The 25,118-nt window shown below is 46.0% G+C and overlaps 1 protein-coding gene across 1 annotated transcript in view; it reads left to right on the top strand.

Moving 5' to 3' along the window:
- cacna1bb (calcium channel, voltage-dependent, N type, alpha 1B subunit, b) overlaps window positions 1–25,118 on the top strand; it is a 266,657-nt gene that overhangs the window by 217,618 nt on the left and 23,921 nt on the right. The window contains 3 exon segments of the mRNA XM_065004677.1: window positions 12,845–12,995; window positions 13,358–13,485; window positions 15,662–15,758. Coding sequence (XP_064860749.1) covers window positions 12,845–12,995; window positions 13,358–13,485; window positions 15,662–15,758 — 376 coding nt within the window.

Genomic DNA, 25,118 nt, shown 5'->3' with positions numbered 1-25,118 from the left:
CTTCCTGTTCCATTAGACGTTTCCCCACATATCGGCCTGTTCCATTAGACGTTTCCCCACATATCGGCCTGTTCCATTAGACGTTTCCCACATATCGGCCTGTTCCATTAGACGTTTCTCCACATTCTTCCTGTTCCATTAGACGTTTCCCCACATTCTTCCTGTTCCATTAGACGTTTCCCCACATATCGGCCTGTTCCATTAGACGTTTCTCCACATTCTTCCTGTTCCATTAGACGTTTCCCACATATCGGCCTGTTCCATTAGACGTTTCCCACATTCTCTCCTGTTCCATTAGACGTTTCCCCACATATCGGCCTGTTCCATTAGACGTTTCCCCACATATCGGCCTGTTCCATTAGACGTTTCTCCACATTCTTCCTGTTCCATTAGACCTGTGTTCCATTAGACGTTTCCCCACATATCGGCCTGTTCCATTAGACGTTTCCCCACATTCTTCCTGTTCCATTAGACGTTTCCCCACATATCGGCCTGTTCCATTAGACGTTTCCCCACATATCGGCCTGTTCCATTAGACGTTTCCCACATTCTTCCTGTTCCATTAGACGTTTCGTGTTCCATTAGACCCCCACATATCGGCCTGTTCCATTAGACGTTTCCCCACATTCTTCCTGTTCCATTAGACGTTTCCCCCACATATCGGCCTGTTCCATTAGACGTTTCCCACATATCGGCCTGTTCCATTAGACGTTTCCCCACATATCTTCCTGTTCCATTAGACGTTTCCCCACATCGGCCTGTTCCATTAGACGTTTCCCACATATCGGCCTGTTCCATTAGACGTTTCTCCACATTCTTCCTGTTCCATTAGACGTTTCCCCACATATCTTCCTGTTCCATTAGACGTTTCTCCACATTCTTCCTGTTCCATTAGACGTTTCTCCACATTCTTCCTGTTCCATTAGACGTTTCTCCACATTCTCCACATTCTTCCTGTTCCATTAGACGTTTCCCCACATTCTTCCTGTTCCATTAGACGTTTCCCATTCTTCCTGTTCCATTAGACGTTTATCGGCCTGTTCCATTAGACATTATCGGCCTGTTCCATTAGACGTTTCCCCACATATCGGCCTGTTCCATTAGACGTTTCTCCACATTCTTCCTGTTCCATTAGACGTTTCCCCACATATCTTCCTGTTCCATTAGACGTTTTCTTCCTGTTCCACATATCGGCCTGTTCCATTAGACGTTTCCCCACATATCTCCACATCCTGTTCCATTAGACGTTTCCCACATATCTTCCTGTTCCATTAGACGTTTCCCCACATTCTTCCTGTTCCATTAGACGTTTCCCCACATATCGGCCTGTTCCATTAGACGTTTCTCCACATTCTTCCTGTTCCATTAGACGTTTCCCCACATATCGGCCTGTTCCATTAGACGTTTCTCCACATTCTTCCTGTTCCATTAGACGTTTCCCCACATATCGGCCTGTTCCATTAGACGTTTCCCCATTCCCCATTAGACGTTTCCCCACATATCGGCCTGTTCCATTAGACGTTTCCCCACATATCGGCCTGTTCCATTAGACGTTTCCCCACATATCGGCCTGTTCCATTAGACGTTTCCCCACATTCTTCCTGTTCCATTAGACGTTTCCCCACATATCGGCCTGTTCCATTAGACGTTTCTCCACATATCGGCCTGTTCCATTAGACGTTTCTCCACATTCTTCCTGTTCCATTAGACGTTTCCCCTGTTCCATTAGACGTTTCATTCGGCCTGTTCCATTAGACGTTTCCCACATTCTTCCTGTTCCATTAGACGTTTCCCCACATTCTTCCTGTTCCATTAGACGTTTCCCCACATTCGGCCTGTTCCATTAGACGTTTCTCCACATTCCTGTTCCATTCGTTCTTCCTGTTCCATTAGACGTCTTCCTGTTCCATTAGACGTTTCTCCACATTCTTCCTGTTCCATTAGACGTTTCCCACATATCGGCCTGTTCCATTAGACGTTTCCCCCACATATCGGCCTGTTCCATTAGACGTTTCCCCACATTCTTCCTGTTCCATTAGACGCCTGTTCCATTAGACGTTTCCCCACATATCGGCCTGTTCCATTAGACGTTTCCCCACATATCGGCCTGTTCCATTAGACGTTTCCCCACATTCTTCCTGTTCCATTAGACGTTTCCCACATATCGGCCTGTTCCATTAGACGTTTCTCCACATTCTTCCTGTTCCATTAGACGTTTCCCCACATTAGACGTCCCACATTCTTCCTGTTCCATTAGACGTTTCCCCACATATCGGCCTGTTCCATTAGACGTTTCCCACATATCGGCCTGTTCCATTAGACGTTTCTCCACATTCTTCCTGTTCCATTAGACGTTTCCCCACATATCGGCCTGTTCCATTAGACGTTTCCCCACATATCGGCCTGTTCCATTAGACGTTTCCCACATATCGGCCTGTTCCATTAGACGTTTCCCCACATATCTTCCTGTTCCATTAGACGTTTCCCCACATATCGGCCTGTTCCATTAGACGTTTCTCCACATTCTTCCTGTTCCATTAGACGTTTCCCACATATCGGCCCATTTCCATTAGACGTTTCTCCACATTCTTCCTGTTCCATTAGACGTTTCCCCACATTCTTCCTGTTCCATTAGACGTTTCCCCACATATCGGCCTGTTCCATTAGACGTTTCTCCACATATCGGCCTGTTCCATTAGACGGCCTGTTCCATTAGACGTTTCCCCACATATCGGCCTGTTCCATTAGACGTTTCCCCATTCTTCCTGTTCCATTAGACGTTTCCCCATTTCTCCACATTCTTCCTGTTCCATTAGACGTTTCCCCACATATCGGCCTGTTCCATTAGACGTTTCCCCACATATCGGCCTGTTCCATTAGACATTCCCACATTCTCTGTTCCATTAGACGTTTCCTTCTTCCTTTCCATTAGACGTTTCCCACATATCGGCCTGTTCCATTAGACGTTTCCCCACATTCTTCCTGTTCCATTAGACGTTTCCCATTCTTCCTGTTCCATTAGACGTTTCTCCACATTCTTCCTGTTCCATTAGACGTTTCCCCACATATCGGCCTGTTCCATTAGACGTTTCTCCACATTCTTCCTGTTCCATTAGACGTTTCCCCACATTCTCCACATTCTTCCTGTTCCATTAGACGTTTCTCCACATTCTTCCTGTTCCATTAGACGTTTCCCCACATATCGGCCTGTTCCATTAGACGTTTCTCCACATTCTTCCTGTTCCATTAGACGTTTCCCCACATATCGGCCTGTTCCATTAGACGTTTCCCCACATATCGGCCTGTTCCATTAGACGTTTCCCCACATATCGGCCTGTTCCATTAGACGTTTCCCCACATTCTCCACATTCTTCCTGTTCCATTAGACGTTTCCCACATTCTCCCTTCTTCCTGTTCCATTAGACGTTTCTCCACATTCTTCCTGTTCCATTAGACGTTTCCCCACATATCGGCCTGTTCCATATCGGCCTGTTCCATTAGACGTTTCCCACATATCGGCCTGTTCCATTAGACGTTTCCCCACATATTGGCCTGTTCCATTAGACGTTTCCCCACATATCGGCCTGTTCCATTAGACGTTTCTCCACATTCTTCCTGTTCCATTAGACGTTTCCCCACATATCGGCCTGTTCCATTAGACGTTTCTCCACATTCTTCCTGTTCCATTAGACGTTTCCCCACATATCGGCCTGTTCCATTAGACGTTTCCCCACATATCGGCCTGTTCCATTAGACGTTTCCCCACATATCGGCCTGTTCCATTAGACGTTTCCCCACATATCGGCCTGTTCCATTAGACGTTTCCCCACATATCGGCCTGTTCCATTAGACGTTTCCCCACATTCGGCCTGTTCCATTAGACGTTTCCCACATTCTTCCTGTTCCATTAGACGTTTCCCACATATCTTCCTGTTCCATTAGACGTTTCTCCACATATCGGCCTGTTCCATTAGACGTTTCCCACATTCTTCCTGTTCCATTAGACGTTTCTTTCTTCCTGTTCCATTAGACGTTTCCCATATCGGCCTGTTCCATTAGACGTTTCCCACATATCGGCCTGTTCCATTAGACGTTTCCCACATTCTTCCTGTTCCATTAGACGTTTCCCCACATATCGGCCTGTTCCATTAGACGTTTCTCCCACATTCTTCCTGTTCCATTAGACGTTTCCCACATTCTTCCTGTTCCATTAGACGTTTCCCCACATATCGGCCTGTTCCATCCACATTCTTCCTGTTCCATTAGACGTTTCCCCACATATCGGCCTGTTCCATTAGACGTTTCCCCACATTCGGCCTGTTCCATTAGACGTTTCCCACATATCGGCCTGTTCCATTAGACGTTTCCCACATGTCTGTTCCATTAGACGTTTCCCCACATTCTTCCTGTTCCATTAGACGTTTCCCCACATATCTTCCTGTTCCATTAGACGTTTCCCCACATATCGGCCTGTTCCATTAGACGTTTCCCACATTCTTCCTGTTCCATTAGACGTTTCCCCACATATCTTCCTGTTCCATTAGACGTTTCCCACATATCGGCCTGTTCCATTAGACGTTTCTCCACATTCTTCCTGTTCCATTAGACGTTTCTCCACATTTAGACGCCTGTTCCATTAGACGTTTCCCACATATCGGCCTGTTCCATTAGACGTTTCTCCACATTCTTCCTGTTCCATTAGACGTTTCCCACATATCGGCCTGTTCCATTAGACGTTTCCCCACATTCTCCACATTCTTCCTGTTCCATTAGACGTTCCATCGTTTCCCCACATATCGGCCTGTTCCATTAGACGTTTCTCCCCACATATCGGCCTGTTCCATTAGACGTTTCCCCACATTCTTCCTGTTCCATTAGACGTTTCCCCACATATCGGCCTGTTCCATTAGACGTTTCCCCACATATCGGCCTGTTCCATTAGACGTTTCCCACATATCGGCCTGTTCCATTAGACGTTTCCCCACATATCGGCCTGTTCCATTAGACGTTTCCCCACATTCTTCCTGTTCCATTAGACGTTTCCCACATATCGGTTCCATTAGACGTTTCCCACATATCGGCCTGTTCCATTAGACGTTTCTCCACATTCTTCCCTGTTCCATTAGACGTTTTTCCCCATTAGACGTTTCTCCACATATCGGCCTGTTCCATTAGACGTTTCCCACATTCTTCCTGTTCCATTAGACGTTTCCCCACATATCCCTGTTCCATTAGACGTTTCCCACATTCTTCCTGTTCCATTAGACGTTTCTCCACATTCTTCCTGTTCCATTAGACGTTTCCCCACATATCGGCCTTCCTGTTCCATTAGACGCTTCCCCACATATCGGCCTGTTCCATTAGACGCTTCCCATTCGGCCTGTTCCATTAGACGTTTCCCCACATCCCCCACATTCTTCCTGTTCCATTAGACGTTTCTTCCCACATTCTTCCTGTTCCATTAGACGTTTCTCCACATATCGGCCTGTTCCATTAGACGTTTCCCCACATATCGGCCTGTTCCATTAGACGTTTCCCACATTCTTCCTGTTCCATTAGACGCTTCCCACATTCGGCCTGTTCCATTAGACGCTTCTCCACATTCTTCCTGTTCCATTAGACGTTTCCCCACATATCCCATTAGACGTTTCCCTGTTCCATTAGACATTCCCACATCTTCCTGTTCCATTAGACGTTTCTCCACATTCTTCCTGTTCCATTAGACGTTTGTTCCATTAGACGTTTCACATATCGGCCTGTTCCATTAGACGTGTTCCATTAGACGTTTCCCACATTCTTCCTGTTCCATTAGACGTTTCCCCACATATCGGCCTGTTCCATTAGACGTTTCCCACATTCTTCCTGTTCCATTAGACGTTTCCCCACATTCTTCCTGTTCCATTAGACGTTTCCCCACATATCGGCCTGTTCCATCGGCCTGTTCCATTAGACGTTTCCCCACATATCGGCCTGTTCCATTAGACGTTCTCCACATTCTTCCTGTTCCATTAGACGTTTCTCCACATTCTTCCTGTTCCATTAGACGTTCCCCACATATCGTGTTCCATTAGACGTTTCTCCACATTCTTCCTGTTCCATTAGACGTGTTCCATTAGACGTTTCCACATTCTCCACATTCTTCCTGTTCCATTAGACGTTTCCCCACATATCGGCCTGTTCCATTAGACGTTTCCCCACATATCGGCCTGTTCCATTAGACGTTTCTCCACATTCTTCCTGTTCCATTAGACGTTTCCCACATATCGGCCTGTTCCATTAGACGTTTCCCCACATATCGGCCTGTTCCATTAGACGTTTCCCCACATATCGGCCTGTTCCATTAGACGTTTCTTCTCCACATTCTTCCTGTTCCATTAGACGTTTCCCCACATTCTCCCATTCTTCCTGTTCCATTAGACCCACATTCTTCCTGTTCCATTAGACGTTTCCCCACATATCGGCCTGTTCCATTAGACGTTTCCCACATATCTTCCTGTTCCATTAGACGTTTCCCCACATATCGGCCTGTTCCATTAGACGTTTCCCCACATATCGGCCTGTTCCATTAGACGTTTCCCACATATCGGCCTGTTCCATTAGACGTTTCCCCACATATCGGCCTGTTCCATTAGACGTTTCCCCACATATCGGCCTGTTCCATTAGACGTTTCCCACATTCTTCCTGTTCCATTAGACGTTTCCCCACATATCGGCCTGTTCCATTAGACGTTTCCCCACATATCGGCCTGTTCCATTAGACGTTTCCATTAGACCACATATCGGCCTGTTCCATTAGACGTTTCGTTTCCATTAGACGCTTCACATATCGGCCTGTTCCATTAGACGTTTCTCCACATTCTTCCTGTTCCATTAGACGCTTCCCCACATATCGGCCTGTTCCATTAGACGTTTCTCCATTATTCATTAGACGTTTCCCCACATATCTTCCTGTTCCATTAGACGTTTCCATTAGACACATTCTTCCTGTTCCATTAGACGTTTCACATATCGGCCTGTTCCATTAGACGTTTCTCCACATATCGGCCTGTTCCATTAGACGTTTCCCCACATTCTTCCTTAGTTCCATTAGACGTTTCCCCACATATCGGCCTGTTCCATTAGACGTTTCCCACATATCGGCCTGTTCCATTAGACGTTCCATTTTCCCATATCGGCCTGTTCCATTAGACGTTTCTCCATTCTTCCTGTTCCATTAGACGTTTCCCCACATATCCCCATTAGACACATTCTTCCTGTTCCATTAGACGTTTCCCACATATCGGCCTGTTCCATTAGACGTTTCCCCACATTCTCCACATTCTTCCTGTTCCATTAGACGTTTCTCCACATTCTTCCTGTTCCATTAGACGTTTCCCCACATATCGGCCTGTTCCATTAGACGTTTCTCCACATATCGGCCTGTTCCATTAGACGTTTCCCCACATATCGGCCTGTTCCATTAGACGTTTCCCCACATATCGGCCTGTTCCATTAGACGTTTCCCCCATTACATTTCCCCACATATCGGCCTGTTCCATTAGACGTTTCCCCACATTCTTCCTGTTCCATTAGACGTTTCCCCCACATATCGGCCTGTTCCACATATCGGCCTGTTCCATTAGACGTTTCGTTCCATTAGACCCACATTCGGCCTGTTCCATTAGACGTTTCCCACATATCGGCCTGTTCCATTAGACGTTTCTCCACATATCTTCCTGTTCCATTAGACGTTTCTCCACATTCTTCCTGTTCCATTAGACGTTTCCCTTCCTGTTCATATCGTGTTCCATTAGACGTTTCCCCACATTCTCCTCTTCCTGTTCCATTAGACGTTTCTCCACATTCTTCCTGTTCCATTAGACGTTTCCCCACATATCGGCCTGTTCCATTAGACGTTTCCCACATATCGGCCTGTTCCATTAGACGTTTCCCCACATATCGGCCTGTTCCATTAGACGTTTCCCCACATATCCATTAGACATATCGGCCTGTTCCATTAGACGTTTCTCCACATTCTTCCTGTTCCATTAGACGTTTCCCACATATCTTCCTGTTCCATTAGACGCTTTCCCCACATATCGGCCTTCCATTAGTTCCATTAGACGTTTCCATTAGACGTTCTCCACATTCTTCCTGTTCCATTAGACGTTTCTCCATATCGGCCTGTTCCATTAGACGTTTCCTGTTCCATTAGACGTTTCCCCACATATCGGCCTGTTCCATTAGACGTTTCCCACATTCTCCACATTCGGCCTGTTCCATTAGACGTTTCCCACATATCGGCCTGTTCCATTAGACGTTTCCCCACATATCGGCCTGTTCCATTAGACGTTTCCCACATTCCTGTTCCATTAGACGTTTCCCACATTCGGCCTGTTCCATTAGACGTTTCCCCACATATCGGCCTGTTCCATTAGACGTTTCCCCACATATCGGCCTGTTCCATTAGACGTTTCCCCACATATCGGCCTGTTCCATTAGACGTTTCCCCACATTCCCCACATATCCACATTCTTCCTGTTCCATTAGACGTTCCCACATTCTTCCTGTTCCATTAGACGTTTCTCCACATTCTTCCTGTTCCATTAGACGTTTCCCCACATATCGGCCTGTTCCATTAGACGTTTCTCCACATTCTTCCTGTTCCATTAGACGTTTCCCCACATATCGGCCTGTTCCATTAGACGTTTCCCACATATCGGCCTGTTCCATTAGACGCTTCTCCACATTCTTCCTGTTCCATTAGACGTTTCTCCACATTCTTCCTATCGGTTTCCATTAGACGTTTCCCCATTCTTCCTGTTCCATTCGTTTCCACATTCTTCCTGTTCCATTAGACGTTTCCCACATTCTTCCTGTTCCATTAGACGTTTCCCCACATATCGGCCTGTTCCATTAGACGTTTCCATTAGACGCTTCCCACATATCGGCCTGTTCCATTAGACGTTTCCCACATATCGGCCTGTTCCATTAGACGTTTCCCCACATATCGGCCTGTTCCATTAGACGTTTCTCCCATTCATTAGACGTTTCCCCACATATCGGCCTGTTCCATTAGACGTTTCCCACATATCGGCCTGTTCCATTAGACGTTTCTCCACATTCTTCCTGTTCCATTAGACGTTTCCCACATATCGGCCTGTTCCATTAGACGTTCCCCACATGTTTCCATTAGACGTTTCCCCACATATCGGCCTGTTCCATTAGACGTTTCCCCACATATCGGCCTGTTCCATTAGACGTTTCGGCCTGTTCCATTAGACGTTTCTCCACATATCGGCCTGTTCCATTAGACGTTTCCCACATTCTTCCTGTTCCATTAGACGTTTCCCCACATTCTTCCTGTTCCATTAGACGTTTCCCCACATATCTTCCTGTTCCATTAGACGTTTCTCCACATTCTTCCTGTTCCATTAGACGTTTCCCACATATCGGCCTGTTCCATTAGACGTTTCCCCACATTCTCCACATTCTTCCTGTTCCATTAGACGTTTCTCCACATTCTTCCTGTTCCATTAGACGTTTCCCCACATATCGGCCTGTTCCATTAGACGTTTCTCCACATTCTTCCTGTTCCATTAGACGTTTCCCCACATATCGGCCTGTTCCATTAGACGTTTCCCCACATATCGGCCTGTTCCATTAGACGTTCCATTCGGCCTGTTCCATTAGACGCTTTCCCCACATATCGGCCTGTTCCATTAGACGCTTCCCTGTTCCATTAGACGCTTCCCCACATATCATTAGACGTTTCCCCACATTCTTCCTGTTCCATTAGACGTTCCCCACATATCGGCCTGTTCCATTAGACGTTTCTCCACATATCGGCCTGTTCCATTAGACGTTTCTCCACATTCTTCCTGTTCCATTAGACGTTTCCCCACATTCTTCCTGTTCCATTAGACGTTTCCCACATATCGGCCTGTTCCATTAGACGTTTCTCCACATTCTTCCTGTTCCATTAGACGTTTCCCACATATCGGCCTGTTCCATTAGACGTTTCTCCACATTCTTCCTGTTCCATTAGACGTTTCTCCACATTCTTCCTGTTCCATTAGACGTTTCCCCACATATCGGCCTGTTCCATTAGACGTTTCTCCACATTCTTCCTGTTCCATTAGACGTTTCCCCACATATCGGCCTGTTCCATTAGACGTTTCCCCACATATCGGCCTGTTCCATTAGACGTTTCCCCACATATCGGCCTGTTCCATTAGACGTTTCCCACATATCGGCCTGTTCCATTAGACGTTTCTCCACATTCTTCTGTTCCATTAGACGCTTCCCCACATTCCTGTTCCATTAGACGTTTCTCCACATATCGGCCTGTTCCATTAGACGTTTCTCCACATTCTTCCTGTTCCATTAGACGTTTCCCCACATTCTTCCTGTTCCATTAGACGTTTCCCACATATCGGCCTGTTCCATTAGACGTTTCTCCACATTCTTCCTGTTCCATTATCGGCCTGTTCCATTAGACGTTTCCTGTTCCACATTCTATCGGCCTGTTCCATTAGACGTTTCCCCACATTCCCACATTCTTCCTGTTCCATTAGACATTCTTCCTGTTCCATTAGACGTTTCCCCACATATCGGCCTTAGACGTTCCTGTTCCATTAGACGTTTCTCCACATTCTTCCTGTTCCATTAGACGTTTCCCCACATATCGGCCTGTTCCATTAGACGTTTCCCCACATATCGGCCTGTTCCATTAGACGTTTCCCCACATATCGGCCTGTTCCATTAGACGTTTCCCACATATTCCTGGCCTGTTCCATTAGACGTTTCCCCACATATCGGCCTGTTCCATTAGACGTTTCCTGTTCCATTATTCTTCCACATTCGGCCTGTTCCATTAGACGTTTCCCCACATATCGGCCTGTTCCATTAGACGTTTCCCACATATCGGCTGTTCCATTAGACGTTTCCCCACATATCTTCCTGTTCCATTAGACGTTTCCCCACATATCGGCCTGTTCCATTAGACGTTTCCCACATTCTTCCTGTTCCATTAGACGTTTCCCCACATATCGGCCTGTTCCATTAGACGTTTCCCCACATATCGGCCTGTTCCATTAGACGTTTCCCCACATATCGGCCTGTTCCATTATTTCCCACATATCGGCCTGTTCCATTAGACGTTTCTCCACATTCTCAGACATTCTTCCTGTTCCATTAGACGTTTCCCCACATATCGGCCTGTTCCATTAGACGTTTCCCCACATATCGGCCTGTTCCATTAGACGTTTCTCCACATTCTTCCTGTTCCATTAGACGTTTCCCACATATCGGCCTGTTTGCATTAGACGTTTCCCCACATTCTTCCTGTTCCATTAGACGTTTCTCCACTTATCGGCCTGTTCCATTAGACGTTTCCCCACATATCGGCCTGTTCCATTAGACGTTTCCCCACATATCGGCCTGTTCCATTAGACGTTTCCCCACATATCGGCCTGTTCCATTAGACGTTTCCCCACATATCGGCCTGTTCCATTAGACGTTCCCCACATATCGTGTTCCATTAGACGGTTCCCCACATATCGGCCTGTTCCATTAGACGTTTCCCCACATATCGGCCTGTTCCATTAGACGTTTCCCCACATATCGGCCTGTTCCATTAGACGTTTCCCCACATATCGGCCTGTTCCATTAGACGTTTCCCCACATATCGGCCTGTTCCATTAGACGTTTCTCCACATTCTTCCTGTTCCATTAGACGTTTCCCACATATCGACCTGTTCCATTAGACGTTTGCCCACATATCGGCCTGTTCCATTAGACGTTTCCCCACATATCGGCCTGTTCCATTAGACGTTTCCCCACATATCGGCCTGTTCCATTAGACGTTTCTCCACATTCTCAACATTCTTCCTGTTCCATTAGACGTTTCCCCACATATCGGCCTGTTCCATTAGACGTTTCCCCACATATCGGCCTGTTCCATTAGACGTTTCTCCACATTCTTCCTGTTCCATTAGACGTTTCCCACATATCGGCCTGTTCCATTAGACGTTTCCCCACATTCTTCCTGTTCCATTAGACGTTTCTCCACATATCGGCCTGTTCCATTAGACGTTTCCCCACATATCGGCCTGTTCCATTAGACGTTTCCCCACATATCAGCCTGTTCCATTAGACGTTTCCCCACATATCGGCCTGTTCCATTAGACGTTTCCCCACATATCGGCCTGTTCCATTAGACGTTTCCCCACATATCGGCCTGTTCCATTAGACGTTTCCCCACATATCGGCCTGTTCCATTAGACGTTTCCCCACATATCGGCCTGTTCCATTAGACGTTTCCCACATATCGGCCTGTTCCATTAGACGTTTCTCCACATTCTCCCTGTTCCATTAGACGTTTCCCCACATATCGGCCTGTTCCATTAGACGTTTCCCCACATATCGGCCTGTTCCATTAGACGTTTCTCCACATTCTTCCTGTTCCATTAGACGTTTCTCCACATATCGGCCTGTTCCATTAGACGTTTCCCCACATATCGGCCTGTTCCATTAGACGTTTCCCCACATATCGGCCTGTTCCATTAGATGTTTCTCCACATTCTTCCTGTTCCATTAGACGTTTCCCCACATATCGGCCTGTTCTTTATATTGCAATGTAATGTCGTAAAAGAGACATGTAATGTTCCTCATGCCCATGGTGGTGTTTGTGATGGGATTTATTGTGTAGCTTCCAATGATGTGTATTTGTTTACATATACCATGTGGGTGTGTGTCTGTGTTTGTGTGTGTGTGTGTGTGTGTGTGTGTGTGTGTGTGTGTGTGTGTGTGTGTGTGTGTGTGTGTGTATGTGTGTGTGTGTGTGTGTGTGTGTGTGTCGCAGGAGTGCAACAGGCGAGGCGTGGCATGAGATCATGCTGTCGTGTCTGAGTAACCGTCCGTGTGATAAACTGTCAGGGTCTGGAGGGAAGGAATGCGGCAGTGATTTTGCTTACTTCTACTTTGTCTCCTTCATCTTCCTCTGCTCCTTCCTGGTCAGTATGGGCCATCGCAAATGAATGACCAATCAGAATGTCTCATGTTCAGTGAATGACCAATCAGAATGTCCCATGTTCAGTGAATGACCAATCAGAATGTCCCATGTTCAGTGAATGACCAATGATCAGCAATGAATAACCACTCAGGATACAGACACACAGTATCTCCTCACATGTGCACGTTACCTACACCGTTCTCACCTACGCTCTCTTAGTCTGATGAAATGGTCCCGTTATTATTGGTCAGTCCCTTCTTGTTGGCCACTTGAGTCTTCTCTGTCTCTGTGATGTTGTTGACCACAACTTGACCACTTGCGATGAAAACTCTTACCTCTCCACCTCCCTCTTTCTCCCTCCAGATGCTCAACCTTTTTGTGGCGGTCATCATGGACAACTTTGAGTACCTAACCAGAGATGCCTCCATCCTGGGGCCTCACCACCTGGACGAATTTATCCGCGTCTGGGCCGAGTACGACCCTGCTGCCTGGTACGTATCAGTAATCCTCCTACAGGTGACCCCCCCGCCCCCTTTGTCAAGACAGCGTCTTGGAAGTGTCCGTGATTGTCAGGGGTACAGCAAATAGTCGCCGACACAACAAAGTTGGCTCTACGTTCCAGTGGGATGACTCTGTGACGTTTGACGACGTTTGCCCGTCAGGGAGGGCACTTCTGAGTGACGTTAAGACGGGCCCTGGAGTGCCGACTAGGGCCCCACAGGCAGACTGGTGCATGTAAATCCATGGTTCCACTCTGCCATCCGCTAGGCTCCCCTCACTAAGCTGGCGGCTCCAAAGCTCCTCTCTGTCTGTCATTTGAATCACGCAACACAGCTTTATCTATCTCCACCGCTTCCCAAAGTCTTCACCAGAATCCATTGAGAAATACTGGAACTCTAAGAGCAAAAATGAAACGTTTGGCTGATTTGCACCAGGATGAGAAGTCCAAAATGTCATAATTGCCAACCTATTCCCTATGGGCCCTAGTCAAAAAGTAGTGCACTATATACAGCTCCAGACTCTGTTGCTCAGTCTCATCCCCTGTGGCCCTCCGATGTTAGACACAGCCATTAAGGGGAGGAATCATCCCAGGCTCGTGGTAACGACTGGAGTGGAATCGGTGGAATGGTATCAAATAGGCCAAACATGGGTTCTATGTGTTTGATGCCATTCCATTCGCTCAGTTCCAGCCATTATTATGAGCCATCCTCCCCTCAGCAGCCTCCACTGGTCCCAAATGGCATCCTTTTCCTTACATGCAGACTCAAAAGTAGGGTTCAATTTGGGACGTAGACTTATAACCTCCCAGGAACCATGTATGACTATAGATAGGTAAGCTTGTTATTTATACACCGAGTTTAGAAAACATTAGGAACACCTGCTCTTTCCATGACATAGACTGACCAATGGTCCACCACTCAATGGACATCCAACTTGACACAACTGTGGGAAGCATTGGTGTCAACATGGGGCCAGCATCTCTGTGGAACGCTTTCAACACCTTGTAGAGTCCATGCCCCAAAGAATTTAGGCTGTTCTGAGGGGTAAAGGGGGTGCAACTGAATATTAAGAAGGTGTTTCCCACAGTTGTGTCAAGTTGACTTGACGTCTTCGGGTGGTGGATCATTCTCGATACACGCGGGAAACGGTGTTCCAAATGTTTTGTACATCTGTATATCTACAGGTGTACTTTATTCAATGACCATGACTGCATACAATGGATGATATCATGAATATGTTAAGTCACAGGAGCAGAAATGGTGGTGTTTTTGTGTCCTAACCTCTTTTTAACCCTGTGTCTTTTACAGCGGAAGGATATGCTATCAGGATATGTACAAATTGTTGCGTTTTATCTCGCCTCCTCTCGGCTTAGGGAAGAAGTGCCCTAATAGGGTGGCCTACAAGGTTTGCAACCCCACACACCCCTTAATCATAAAGGGATGAGGTGGAAGTGGAATGACTGTGGGCCAGGGATTCCACCACACACAAACACACAAGCACGCACCTTCCGTACTAACCAGCTGGTGGGTAACCATGGGAACTAATGGAAAACAATGCCACAATGTAGATCTCGTTACAGTATACTGGCCAGGCTTGACCATCAAGTTACTTCTTCACCATACTGAATACAGTACAGTATGCTGTATGCAGTATGTCTATAGGGTTTCTCGACGTAGGCTCAAGAGACTGTTTAAACCAGTGCACGCACCGAGTAAAGCTTTAAAGGTTATGAGCATTGTGTGCTTTGTTTCCTGTGTTCAATGTGGTTGCAGCTGATGTCTCGTAGCATGCAGAAACAGATGACATCTGAACAGTGACGCCACAACCTCCCCCTGACATACTGAATATACGCTGTACATGTCTCAATCCAACATCATGATCCCGACATCTCTCCTCAGGGAATTCCTGGGAAAACACCCCACCCTCCTCCTGTCCAATCCTGGGATCTCATCCCTGTCTTAGGCAGGACAGGGATGAGATCCCGCCATGGAATCCACTGCCCTGGAAATCTAAAATAACACAGATTTCTGTTTTTGCCATTTTCTCTACTGTTTTTACTGTCCTCTTTTGGTCATTTTCTAACTCCGTCCTCCTCCAACCTTCTCTGGATATCTCCATCCCTCTCTTTGACCTCTGTGGTCCCCTGTGACATCTTCCCCTGTGAAGTGGCCGTATGACCTACCTTGATATGCACGAGATGCTCCGACACATGTCTCCTCCGCTAGGTGTGGGAAAGAAATGCCCGCCCAGAATCGCCTATAAGGTAGACCCTTTCCCCCTCCTCTCCCTTCCTCCCCCAGCAATCTTCCTCTCACTTCTGCCGCTCAATCCCACCTGTCCTGTGTCTCCTGGCTTCTGTCAGACTGTCACAGCCACTTCCTGCTGGGCTCTCGTTTTTTTCCTCGTTGTTGCTCTCCCTGTCTGTTTGTGACATTCTCTTCTGCCTTCTGCTCCCTCTCAGCTTTTGGCGTTTAAGCGTGCTCACTTCACTGTCTGGCCATTTGGACTTGTTTTGTTTTTAGACTGTGTTTTAATCATGTTCAACTAAGAAGAAGTCAAGACAGACAGTTGACACAAGCCACACTATTACCAAGACGTTAGCTAAAAACTCATCGCAGGTTCTGAAAAATCACCGTTTGTACTTTGATGACATCGACACATTCTTAGGACCTTTTCTTCTTATCGTTTGAACCAAACAGGCCGTTGTCACATAAAAGCAGATAATGAATATGAGGTTAAAAAGAGTTGGAGACATATGGTCGAGTAATAAACCTGTCCCCTCTTCTCCAGTCTATACTCTATGGGCTGGGCTGTGTTGAGCTGCAGTATTTAGAGAGCTTGTATTGTGGACCAAGGTAAATCTGGTTCAGCCCTCAGGTACACTCTGTGTATGGCATTTACCTCTGAGTGTATTGTACTTACCATGAGTGGCTCCAGCGTGTACACAGCTGTCTAGATGAATCATGGTTAAGACAGCCCTAGCCGTGCCCTGGATAAAAACGTCTGCCAAGCGACTAGTTGGATCTGACGTCTCCAAATATAACTCCTGCTTTAGAGAGATTAATGAACAGGGAGAAATGAGAAGCTAGACGTTTTTTTTACGTCTCATTTTTACCTTCTTCTTTCTTACCTTTGCTGTTGTGGAAAATGCATCTCGCTCCACTCCCTCCTTAATGAACACAGAGGTTCCTGTGTGTCTCTGTTGTACCTCTGTCACCCTCTGTTTATAACTGCTCTGTCACCCTCTGTCACCCTCTGTTTATAACTCCTCTGTCACCCTCTGTTTATAACTCCTCTGTTGTGTCTCTGTCACCCTCTGTTGTACCTCTGTCACCCTCTGTTTATAACTCCTCTGTCACCCTCTGTTTATAACTCCTGTGTTGTGTCTCTGTCACCCTCTGTTTATAACTCCTGTGTTGTGTCTCTGTCACCCTCTGTTTATAACTCCTGTGTTGTGTCTCTGTCACCCTCTGTCACCCTCTGTTTATAACTCCTCTGTGACCCTCTGTTTATAACTCCTCTGTCACCCTCTGTTTATAACTCCTCTGTTGTCCCTCTGTTTATAACTCCTCTGTCACCCTCTGTTTATAACTCCTCTGTTGTACCTCTGTTTATAACTCCTCTGTCACCCTCTGTTTATAACTCCTCTGTCACCCTCTGTTTATAACTCCTCTGTCACCCTCTGTTTATAACTCCTCTGTCACCCTCTGTTTATAACTCCTCTGTTGTACCTCTGTCACCCTCTGTTTATAACTCCTCTGTCACCCTCTGTCACCCTCTGTTTATAACTCCTCTGTCACCCTCTGTTTATAACTCCTCTGTCACCCTCTGTTTATAACTCCTCTGTCACCCTCTGTTTATAACTCCTCTGTCACCCTCTGTTTATAACTCCTCTGTCACCCCTCTGTTTATAACTCCTCTGTCACCCTCTGTTTATAACTCCTCTGTCACCCTCTGTTTATAACTCCTCTGTCACCCTCTGTTTACAACTCCTCTGTTGTCCCTCTGTCACCCTCTGTTTATAACTCCTCTGTTGTACCTCTGTCACCCTCTGTTTATAACTCCTCTGTCACCCTCTGTCACCCTCTGTTTATAACTCCTGTCTCGCATCTCTGTCACACTCTGTTTTTAACTCCTGTGTGTCTCTGTCACCCTCTGTTTATAACTCCTCTGTTTATAACTCCTCTGTCACCCTCTGTTTATAACTCCTCTGTTTATAACTCCTCTGTCACCCTCTGTTTATAACTCCTGTGTGTCTCTGTCACCCTCTGTTTATAACTCCTGTGTGTCTCTGTCACCCTCTGTTTATAACTCCTCTGTGTCTCTGTCACCCTCTGTTTTTAACTCCTGTGTGTCTCTGTCACCCTCTGTTTATAACTCCTCTGTCACCCTCTGTCACACTCTGTTTATAACTTCTCTGTTGTACCTCTGTCACCCTCTGTTTATAACTGCTCTGTGTGTCTCTGTTGTCCCTCTGTCACACTCTGTTTTTAACTCCTGTCTCACATCTCTGTCACCCTCTGTTTATAACTCCTCTGTCACCCTGTTTATAACTCCTCTGTTGTACCTCTGTCACCCTCTGTTTATAACTCCTCTGTCACCCTCTGTTTATAACTCCTGTGTTGTGTCTCTGTCACCCTCTGTTTATAACTCCTGTGTTATGTCTCTGTCACCCTCTGTTTATAACTCCTGTGTTGTGTCTCTGTCACCCTCTGTTTATAACTCCTGTGTTGTGTCTCTGTCACCCTCTGTCACCCTCTGTTTATAACTCCTCTGTCACCCTCTGTTTATAACTCCTCTGTCACCCTCTGTTTATAACTCCTCTGTTGTCACCTCTGTTTATAACTCCTCTGTCACCCTCTGTTTATAACTCCTCTGTTGTACCTCTGTTTATAACTCCTCTGTCACCCTCTGTTTATAACTCCTCTGTCACCCTCTGTTTATAACTCCTCTGTCACCCTCTGTTTATAACTCCTCTGTCACCCTCTGTTTATAACTCCTCTGTTGTACCTCTGTCACCCTCTGTTTATAACTCCTCTGTCACCCTCTGTCACCCTCTGTTTATAACTCCTCTGTCACCCTCTGTTTATAACTCCTCTGTCACCCTCTGTTTATAACTCCTCTGTCACCCTCTGTTTATAACTCCTCTGTCACCCTCTGTTTATAACTCCTCTGTCACCCCTCTGTTTATAACTCCTCTGTCACCCTCTGTTTATAACTCCTCTGTCACCCTCTGTTTATAACTCCTCTGTCACCCTCTGTTTATAACTCCTCTGTCACCCTCTGTTTACAACTCCTCTGTTGTCCCTCTGTCACCCTCTGTTTATAACTCCTCTGTTGTACCTCTGTCACCCTCTGTTTATAACTCCTGTCTCGCATCTCTGTCACACTCTGTTTTTAACTCCTGTGTGTCTCTGTCACCCTCTGTTTATAACTCCTCTGTTTATAACTCCTCTGTCACCCTCTGTTTATAACTCCTCTGTTTATAACTCCTCTGTCACCCTCTGTTTATAACTCCTGTGTGTCTCTGTCACCCTCTGTTTATAACTCCTGTGTGTCTCTGTCACCCTCTGTTTATAACTCCTCTGTGTCTCTGTCACCCTCTGTTTTTAACTCCTGTGTGTCTCTGTCACCCTCTGTTTATAACTCCTCTGTCACCCTCTGTTTATAACTCCTCTGTCACCCTCTGTTTATAACTCCTCTGTCACCCTCTGTTTATAACTCCTTTGTTGTACCTCTGTCACCCTCTGTTTATAACTCCTCTGTCACCCTCTGTCACCCTCTGTTTATAACTCCTCTGTCACCCTCTGTTTATAACTCCTCTGTCACTCTGTCATAACTCCTCTGTCACCTCTGTTTATAACTCCTCTGTCACCCTCTGTTTATAACTCCTCTGTCACCCTCTGTTTATAACTCCTCTGTCACCCTCTGTTTATAACTCCTCTGTCACCCTCTGTTTACAACTCCTCTGTTGTCCCTCTGTCACCCTCTGTTTATAACTCCTCTGTTGTGCCTCTGTCACCCTCTGTTTATAACTCCTCTGTCACCCTCTGTTTATAACTCCTGTCTCGCATCTCTGTCACACTCTGTTTTTAACTCCTGTGTGTCTCTGTCACCCTCTGTTTATAACTCCTCTGTTTATAACTCCTCTGTCACCCTCTGTTTATAACTCCTCTGTTTATAACTCCTCTGTCACCCTCTGTTTATAACTCCTGTGTGTCTCTGTCACCCTCTGTTTATAACTCCTGTGTGTCTCTGTCACCCTCTGTTTATAACTCCTCTGTGTCTCTGTCACCCTCTGTTTTTAACTCCTGTGTGTCTCTGTCACCCTCTGTTTATAACTCCTCTGTCACCCTCTGTCACACTCTGTTTATAACTTCTCTGTTGTACCTCTGTCACCCTCTGTTTATAACTGCTCTGTGTGTCTCTGTTGTCCCTCTGTCACATTCTGTTTTTAACTCCTGTCTCACATCTCTGTCACCCTCTGTTTATAACTCCTGTGTTGTGTCTCTGTCACCCTCTGTTTATAACTCCTCTGTCACCCTGTTTATAACTCCTCTGTTGTACCTCTGTCACCCTCTGTTTATAACTCCTCTGTCACCCTCTGTTTATAACTCCTCTGTTTATAACTCCTCTGTTGTACCTCTGTCACCCTCTGTTTATAACTCCTCTGTTGTACCTCTGTCACCCTCTGTTTATAACTCCTCTGTCACCCTCTGTTTATAACTCCTCTGTTGTGTCTCTGTCACCCTCTGTTTATAACTCCTCTGTCACCCTCTGTTTATAACTCCTCTGTTGTGTCTCTGTCACCCTCTGTTTATAACTCCTCTGTCACCCTCTGTTTATAACTCCTCTGTTGTCCCTCTGTTTATAACTCCTCTGTCACCCTCTGTTTATAACTCCTCTGTTGTACCTCTGTCACCCTCTGTTTATAACTCCTCTGTTGTCCCTCTGTCACACTCTGTTTTTAACTCCTGTCTCACATCTCTGTCACCCTCTGTTTATAACTCCTGTGTGTCTCTGTCACCCTCTGTTTATAACTCCTCTGTCACCCTCTGTTTATAACTCCTCTGTCACCCCTCTGTTTATAACTCCTCTGTCACCCTCTGTTTATAACTCCTCTGTCACCCTCTGTTTATAACTCCTCTGTCACCCTCTGTTTATAACTCCTCTGTCACCCTCTGTTTATAACTCCTCTGTCACCCTCTGTTTACAACTCCTCTGTTGTCCCTCTGTCACCCTCTGTTTATAACTCCTCTGTTGTACCTCTGTCACCCTCTGTTTATAACTCCTCTGTCACCCTCTGTCACCCTCTGTTTATAACTCCTGTCTCGCATCTCTGTCACACTCTGTTTTTAACTCCTGTGTGTCTCTGTCACCCTCTGTTTATAACTCCTCTGTCACCCTCTGTTTATAACTCCTCTGTTTATAACTCCTCTGTCACCCTCTGTTTATAACTCCTGTGTGTCTCTGTCACCCTCTGTTTATAACTCCTGTGTGTCTCTGTCACCCTCTGTTTATAACTCCTCTGTGTCTCTGTCACCCTCTGTTTTTAACTCCTGTGTGTCTCTGTCACCCTCTGTTTATAACTCCTCTGTCACCCTCTGTCACACTCTGTTTATAACTTCTCTGTTGTACCTCTGTCACCCTCTGTTTATAACTGCTCTGTGTGTCTCTGTTGTCCCTCTGTCACATTCTGTTTTTAACTCCTGTCTCACATCTCTGTCACCCTCTGTTTATAACTCCTGTGTTGTGTCTCTGTCACCCTCTGTTTATAACTCCTCTGTCACCCTGTTTATAACTCCTCTGTTGTACCTCTGTCACCCTCTGTTTATAACTCCTCTGTCACCCTCTGTTTATAACTCCTCTGTTTATAACTCCTCTGTTGTACCTCTGTCACCCTCTGTTTATAACTCCTCTGTTGTACCTCTGTCACCCTCTGTTTATAACTCCTCTGTCACCCTCTGTTTATAACTCCTCTGTTGTGTTTATAACTCTGTCACCCTCTGTTTATAACTCCTCTGTCACCCTCTGTTTATAACTCCTCTGTTGTGTCTCTGTCACCCTCTGTTTATAACTCCTCTGTCACCCTCTGTTTATAACTCCTCTGTTGTCCCTCTGTTTATAACTCCTCTGTCACCCTCTGTTTATAACTCCTCTGTTTACCTACCCTCTGTTTATAACTCCTCTGTTGTCCCTCTGTCACACTCTCTGTGTTTTTAACTCCTGTCTCTGTCACATCTCTGTCATCTCTGTCACCCTCTGTTTATAACTCCTGTGTGTCTCTGTCACCCTCTGTTTATAACTCCTCTGTTGTCCCTCTGTCACCCTCTGTTTATAACTCCTCTGTTGTCCCTCTGTCACCCTCTGTTTACAACTCCTGTGTGTCTCTGTCACCCTCTGTTTACAACTCCTGTGTGTCTCTGTCACCCTCTGTTTATAACTCCTCTGTTGTCCCTCTGTCACCCTCTGTTTATAACTCCTCTGTCACCCCTCTGTTTATAACTCCTCTGTTGTACCTCTGTCACCCTCTGTTTATAACTCCTCTGTTGTCCCTCTGTCACCCTCTGTTTATAACTCCTCTGTCACCCTCTGTTTATAACTCCTCTGTTTATAACTCCTCTGTTGTACCTCTGTCACCCTCTGTTTATAACTCCTCTGTCACCCCTCTGTTTATAACTCCTCTGTTGTACCTCTGTCACCCTCTGTTTATAACTCCTCTGTCACCCTCTGACACCCTCTGTTTATAACTCCTCTGTTGTCCCTCTGTTTATAACTCCTCTGTTGTACCTCTGTCACCCTCTGTTTATAACTCCTCTGTCACCCTCTGTCACCCTCTGTTTACAACTCCTCTGTCACCCTCTCTTTATAACTCCTCTGTCACCCTCTGTCACCCTCTGTTTACAACTCCTCTGTCACCCTCTGTTTATAACTCCTCTGTCACCCTCTGTCACCCTCTGTTTATAACTCCTCTGTCACCCTCTGTTTATAACTCCTCTGTCACCCTCTGTTTATAACTCCTCTGTTGTACCTCTGTTTATAACTCCTCTGTTGTACCTCTGTCACCCTCTGTTTATAACTCCTCTGTTTATAACTCCTCTGTTGTACCTCTGTCACCCTCTGTTTATAACTCCTCTGTCACCCTCTGTTTATAACTCCTCTGTCACCCTCTGTTTACAACTCCTCTGTTGTCCCTCTGTCACCCTCTGTTTATAACTCCTCTGTTGTACCTCTGTCACCCTCTGTTTATAACTCCTCTGTCACCCTCTGTCACCCTCTGTTTATAACTCCTGTCTCGCATCTCTGTCACACTCTGTTTTTAACTCCTGTGTGTCTCTGTCACCCTCTGTTTATAACTCCTCTGTTTATAACTCCTCTGTCACCCTCTGTTTATAACTCCTCTGTTTATAACTCCTCTGTCACCCTCTGTTTATAACTCCTGTGTGTCTCTGTCACCCTCTGTTTATAACTCCTGTGTGTCTCTGTCACCCTCTGTTTATAACTCCTCTGTGTCTCTGTCACCCTCTGTTTTTAACTCCTGTGTGTCTCTGTCACCCTCTGTTTATAACTCCTCTGTCACCCTCTGTCACACTCTGTTTATAACTTCTCTGTTGTACCTCTGTCACCCTCTGTTTATAACTGCTCTGTGTGTCTCTGTTGTCCCTCTGTCACATTCTGTTTTTAACTCCTGTCTCACATCTCTGTCACCCTCTGTTTATAACTCCTGTGTGTCTCTGTCACCCTCTGTTTATAACTCCTCTGTTGTCCCTCTGTCACCCTCTGTTTATAACTCCTCTGTTGTACCTCTGTCACCCTCTGTTTATAACTCCTCTGTCACCCTCTGTTTATAACTCCTCTGTTTATAACTCCTCTGTTGTACCTCTGTCACCCTCTGTTTATAACTCCTCTGTTGTTTATACCTCTGTCACCCTCTGTTTATAACTCCTCTGTCACCCTCTGTTTATAACTCCTCTGTTGTAACTCTGTCACCCTCTGTTTATAACACCCTCTGTTTATAACTCCTCTGTCACCCTCTGTTTATAACTCCTCTGTTGTGTCTCTGTCACCTCTGTTTATAACTCCTCTGTCACCCTCTGTTTATAACTCCTCTGTTGTCACCCTCTGTTTATAACTCCTCTGTTGTACCTCTGTCACCCTCTGTTTATAACTCCTCTGTCACCCTCTGTCACCCTCTGTTTATAACTCCTCTGTCACCCTGTCCCTCTGTCACCTCTGTTTTTAACTCCTGTCTCACATCTCTGTCACACTCTGTTTTTTTTAACTCCTGTGTGTCTCTGTCACCCTCTGTTTATAACTCCTCTGTTTATAACTCCTCTGTCACCCTCTGTTTATAACTCCTCTGTTTATAACTCCTCTCTGTCACCCTCTGTTTATAACTCCTGTGTGTCTCTGTCACCCTCTGTTTATAACTCCTGTGTGTCTCTGTCACCCTCTGTTTATAACTCCTGTGTGTCTCTGTCACCCTCTGTTTATAACTCCTGTGTGTCTCTGTCACCCTCTGTTTATAACTCCTCTGTCACCCTCTGTCACACTCTGTTTATAACTTCTCTGTTGTACCTCTGTCACCCTCTGTTTATAACTGCTCTGTGTGTCTCTGTTTATAACTCCTCTGTCACATTCTGTTTTTAACTCCTGTCTCACATCTCTGTCACCCTCTGTTTATAACTCCTGTGTTGTGTCTCTGTCACCCTCTGTTTATAACTCCTCTGTCACCCTGTTTATAACTCCTCTGTTGTACCTCTGTCACCCTCTGTTTATAACTCCTCTGTCACCCTCTGTTTATAACTCCTCTGTTTATAACTCCTCTGTTGTACCTCTGTCACCCTCTGTTTATAACTCCTCTGTTGTACCTCTGTCACCCTCTGTTTATAACTCCTCTGTCACCCTCTGTTTATAACTCCTCTGTTGTGTCTCTGTCACCCTCTGTTTATAACTCCTCTGTCACCCTCTGTTTATAACTCCTCTGTTGTGTCTCTGTCACCCTCTGTTTATAACTCCTCTGTCACCCTCTGTTTATAACTCCTCTGTTGTCCCTCTGTTTATAACTCCTCTGTCACCCTCTGTTTATAACTCCTCTGTTGTACCTCTGTCACCCTCTGTTTATAACTCCTCTGTTGTCCCTCTGTCACACTCTGTTTTTAACTCCTGTCTCACATCTCTGTCACCCTCTGTTTATAACTCCTGTGTGTCTCTGTCACCCTCTGTTTATAACTCCTCTGTTGTCCCTCTGTCACCCTCTGTTTATAACTCCTCTGTTGTCCCTCTGTCACCCTCTGTTTACAACTCCTGTGTGTCTCTGTCACCCTCTGTTTACAACTCCTGTGTGTCTCTGTCACCCTCTGTTTATAACTCCTCTGTTGTCCCTCTGTCACCCTCTGTTTATAACTCCTCTGTCACCCCTCTGTTTATAACTCCTCTGTTGTACCTCTGTCACCCTCTGTTTATAACTCCTCTGTTGTCCCTCTGTCACCCTCTGTTTATAACTCCTCTGTCACCCTCTGTTTATAACTCCTCTGTTTATAACTCCTCTGTTGTACCTCTGTCACCCTCTGTTTATAACTCCTCTGTCACCCCTCTGTTTATAACTCCTCTGTTGTACCTC

This window comes from Oncorhynchus nerka, linkage group LG19, assembly GCF_034236695.1.
Source record: "Oncorhynchus nerka isolate Pitt River linkage group LG19, Oner_Uvic_2.0, whole genome shotgun sequence".
In the NCBI taxonomy this organism is placed as follows: Eukaryota; Metazoa; Chordata; class Actinopteri; order Salmoniformes; family Salmonidae; genus Oncorhynchus; species Oncorhynchus nerka.
Note: the sequence above shows the minus strand (reverse complement) of the source record. Positions and strands in the feature narration are given on the sequence as shown.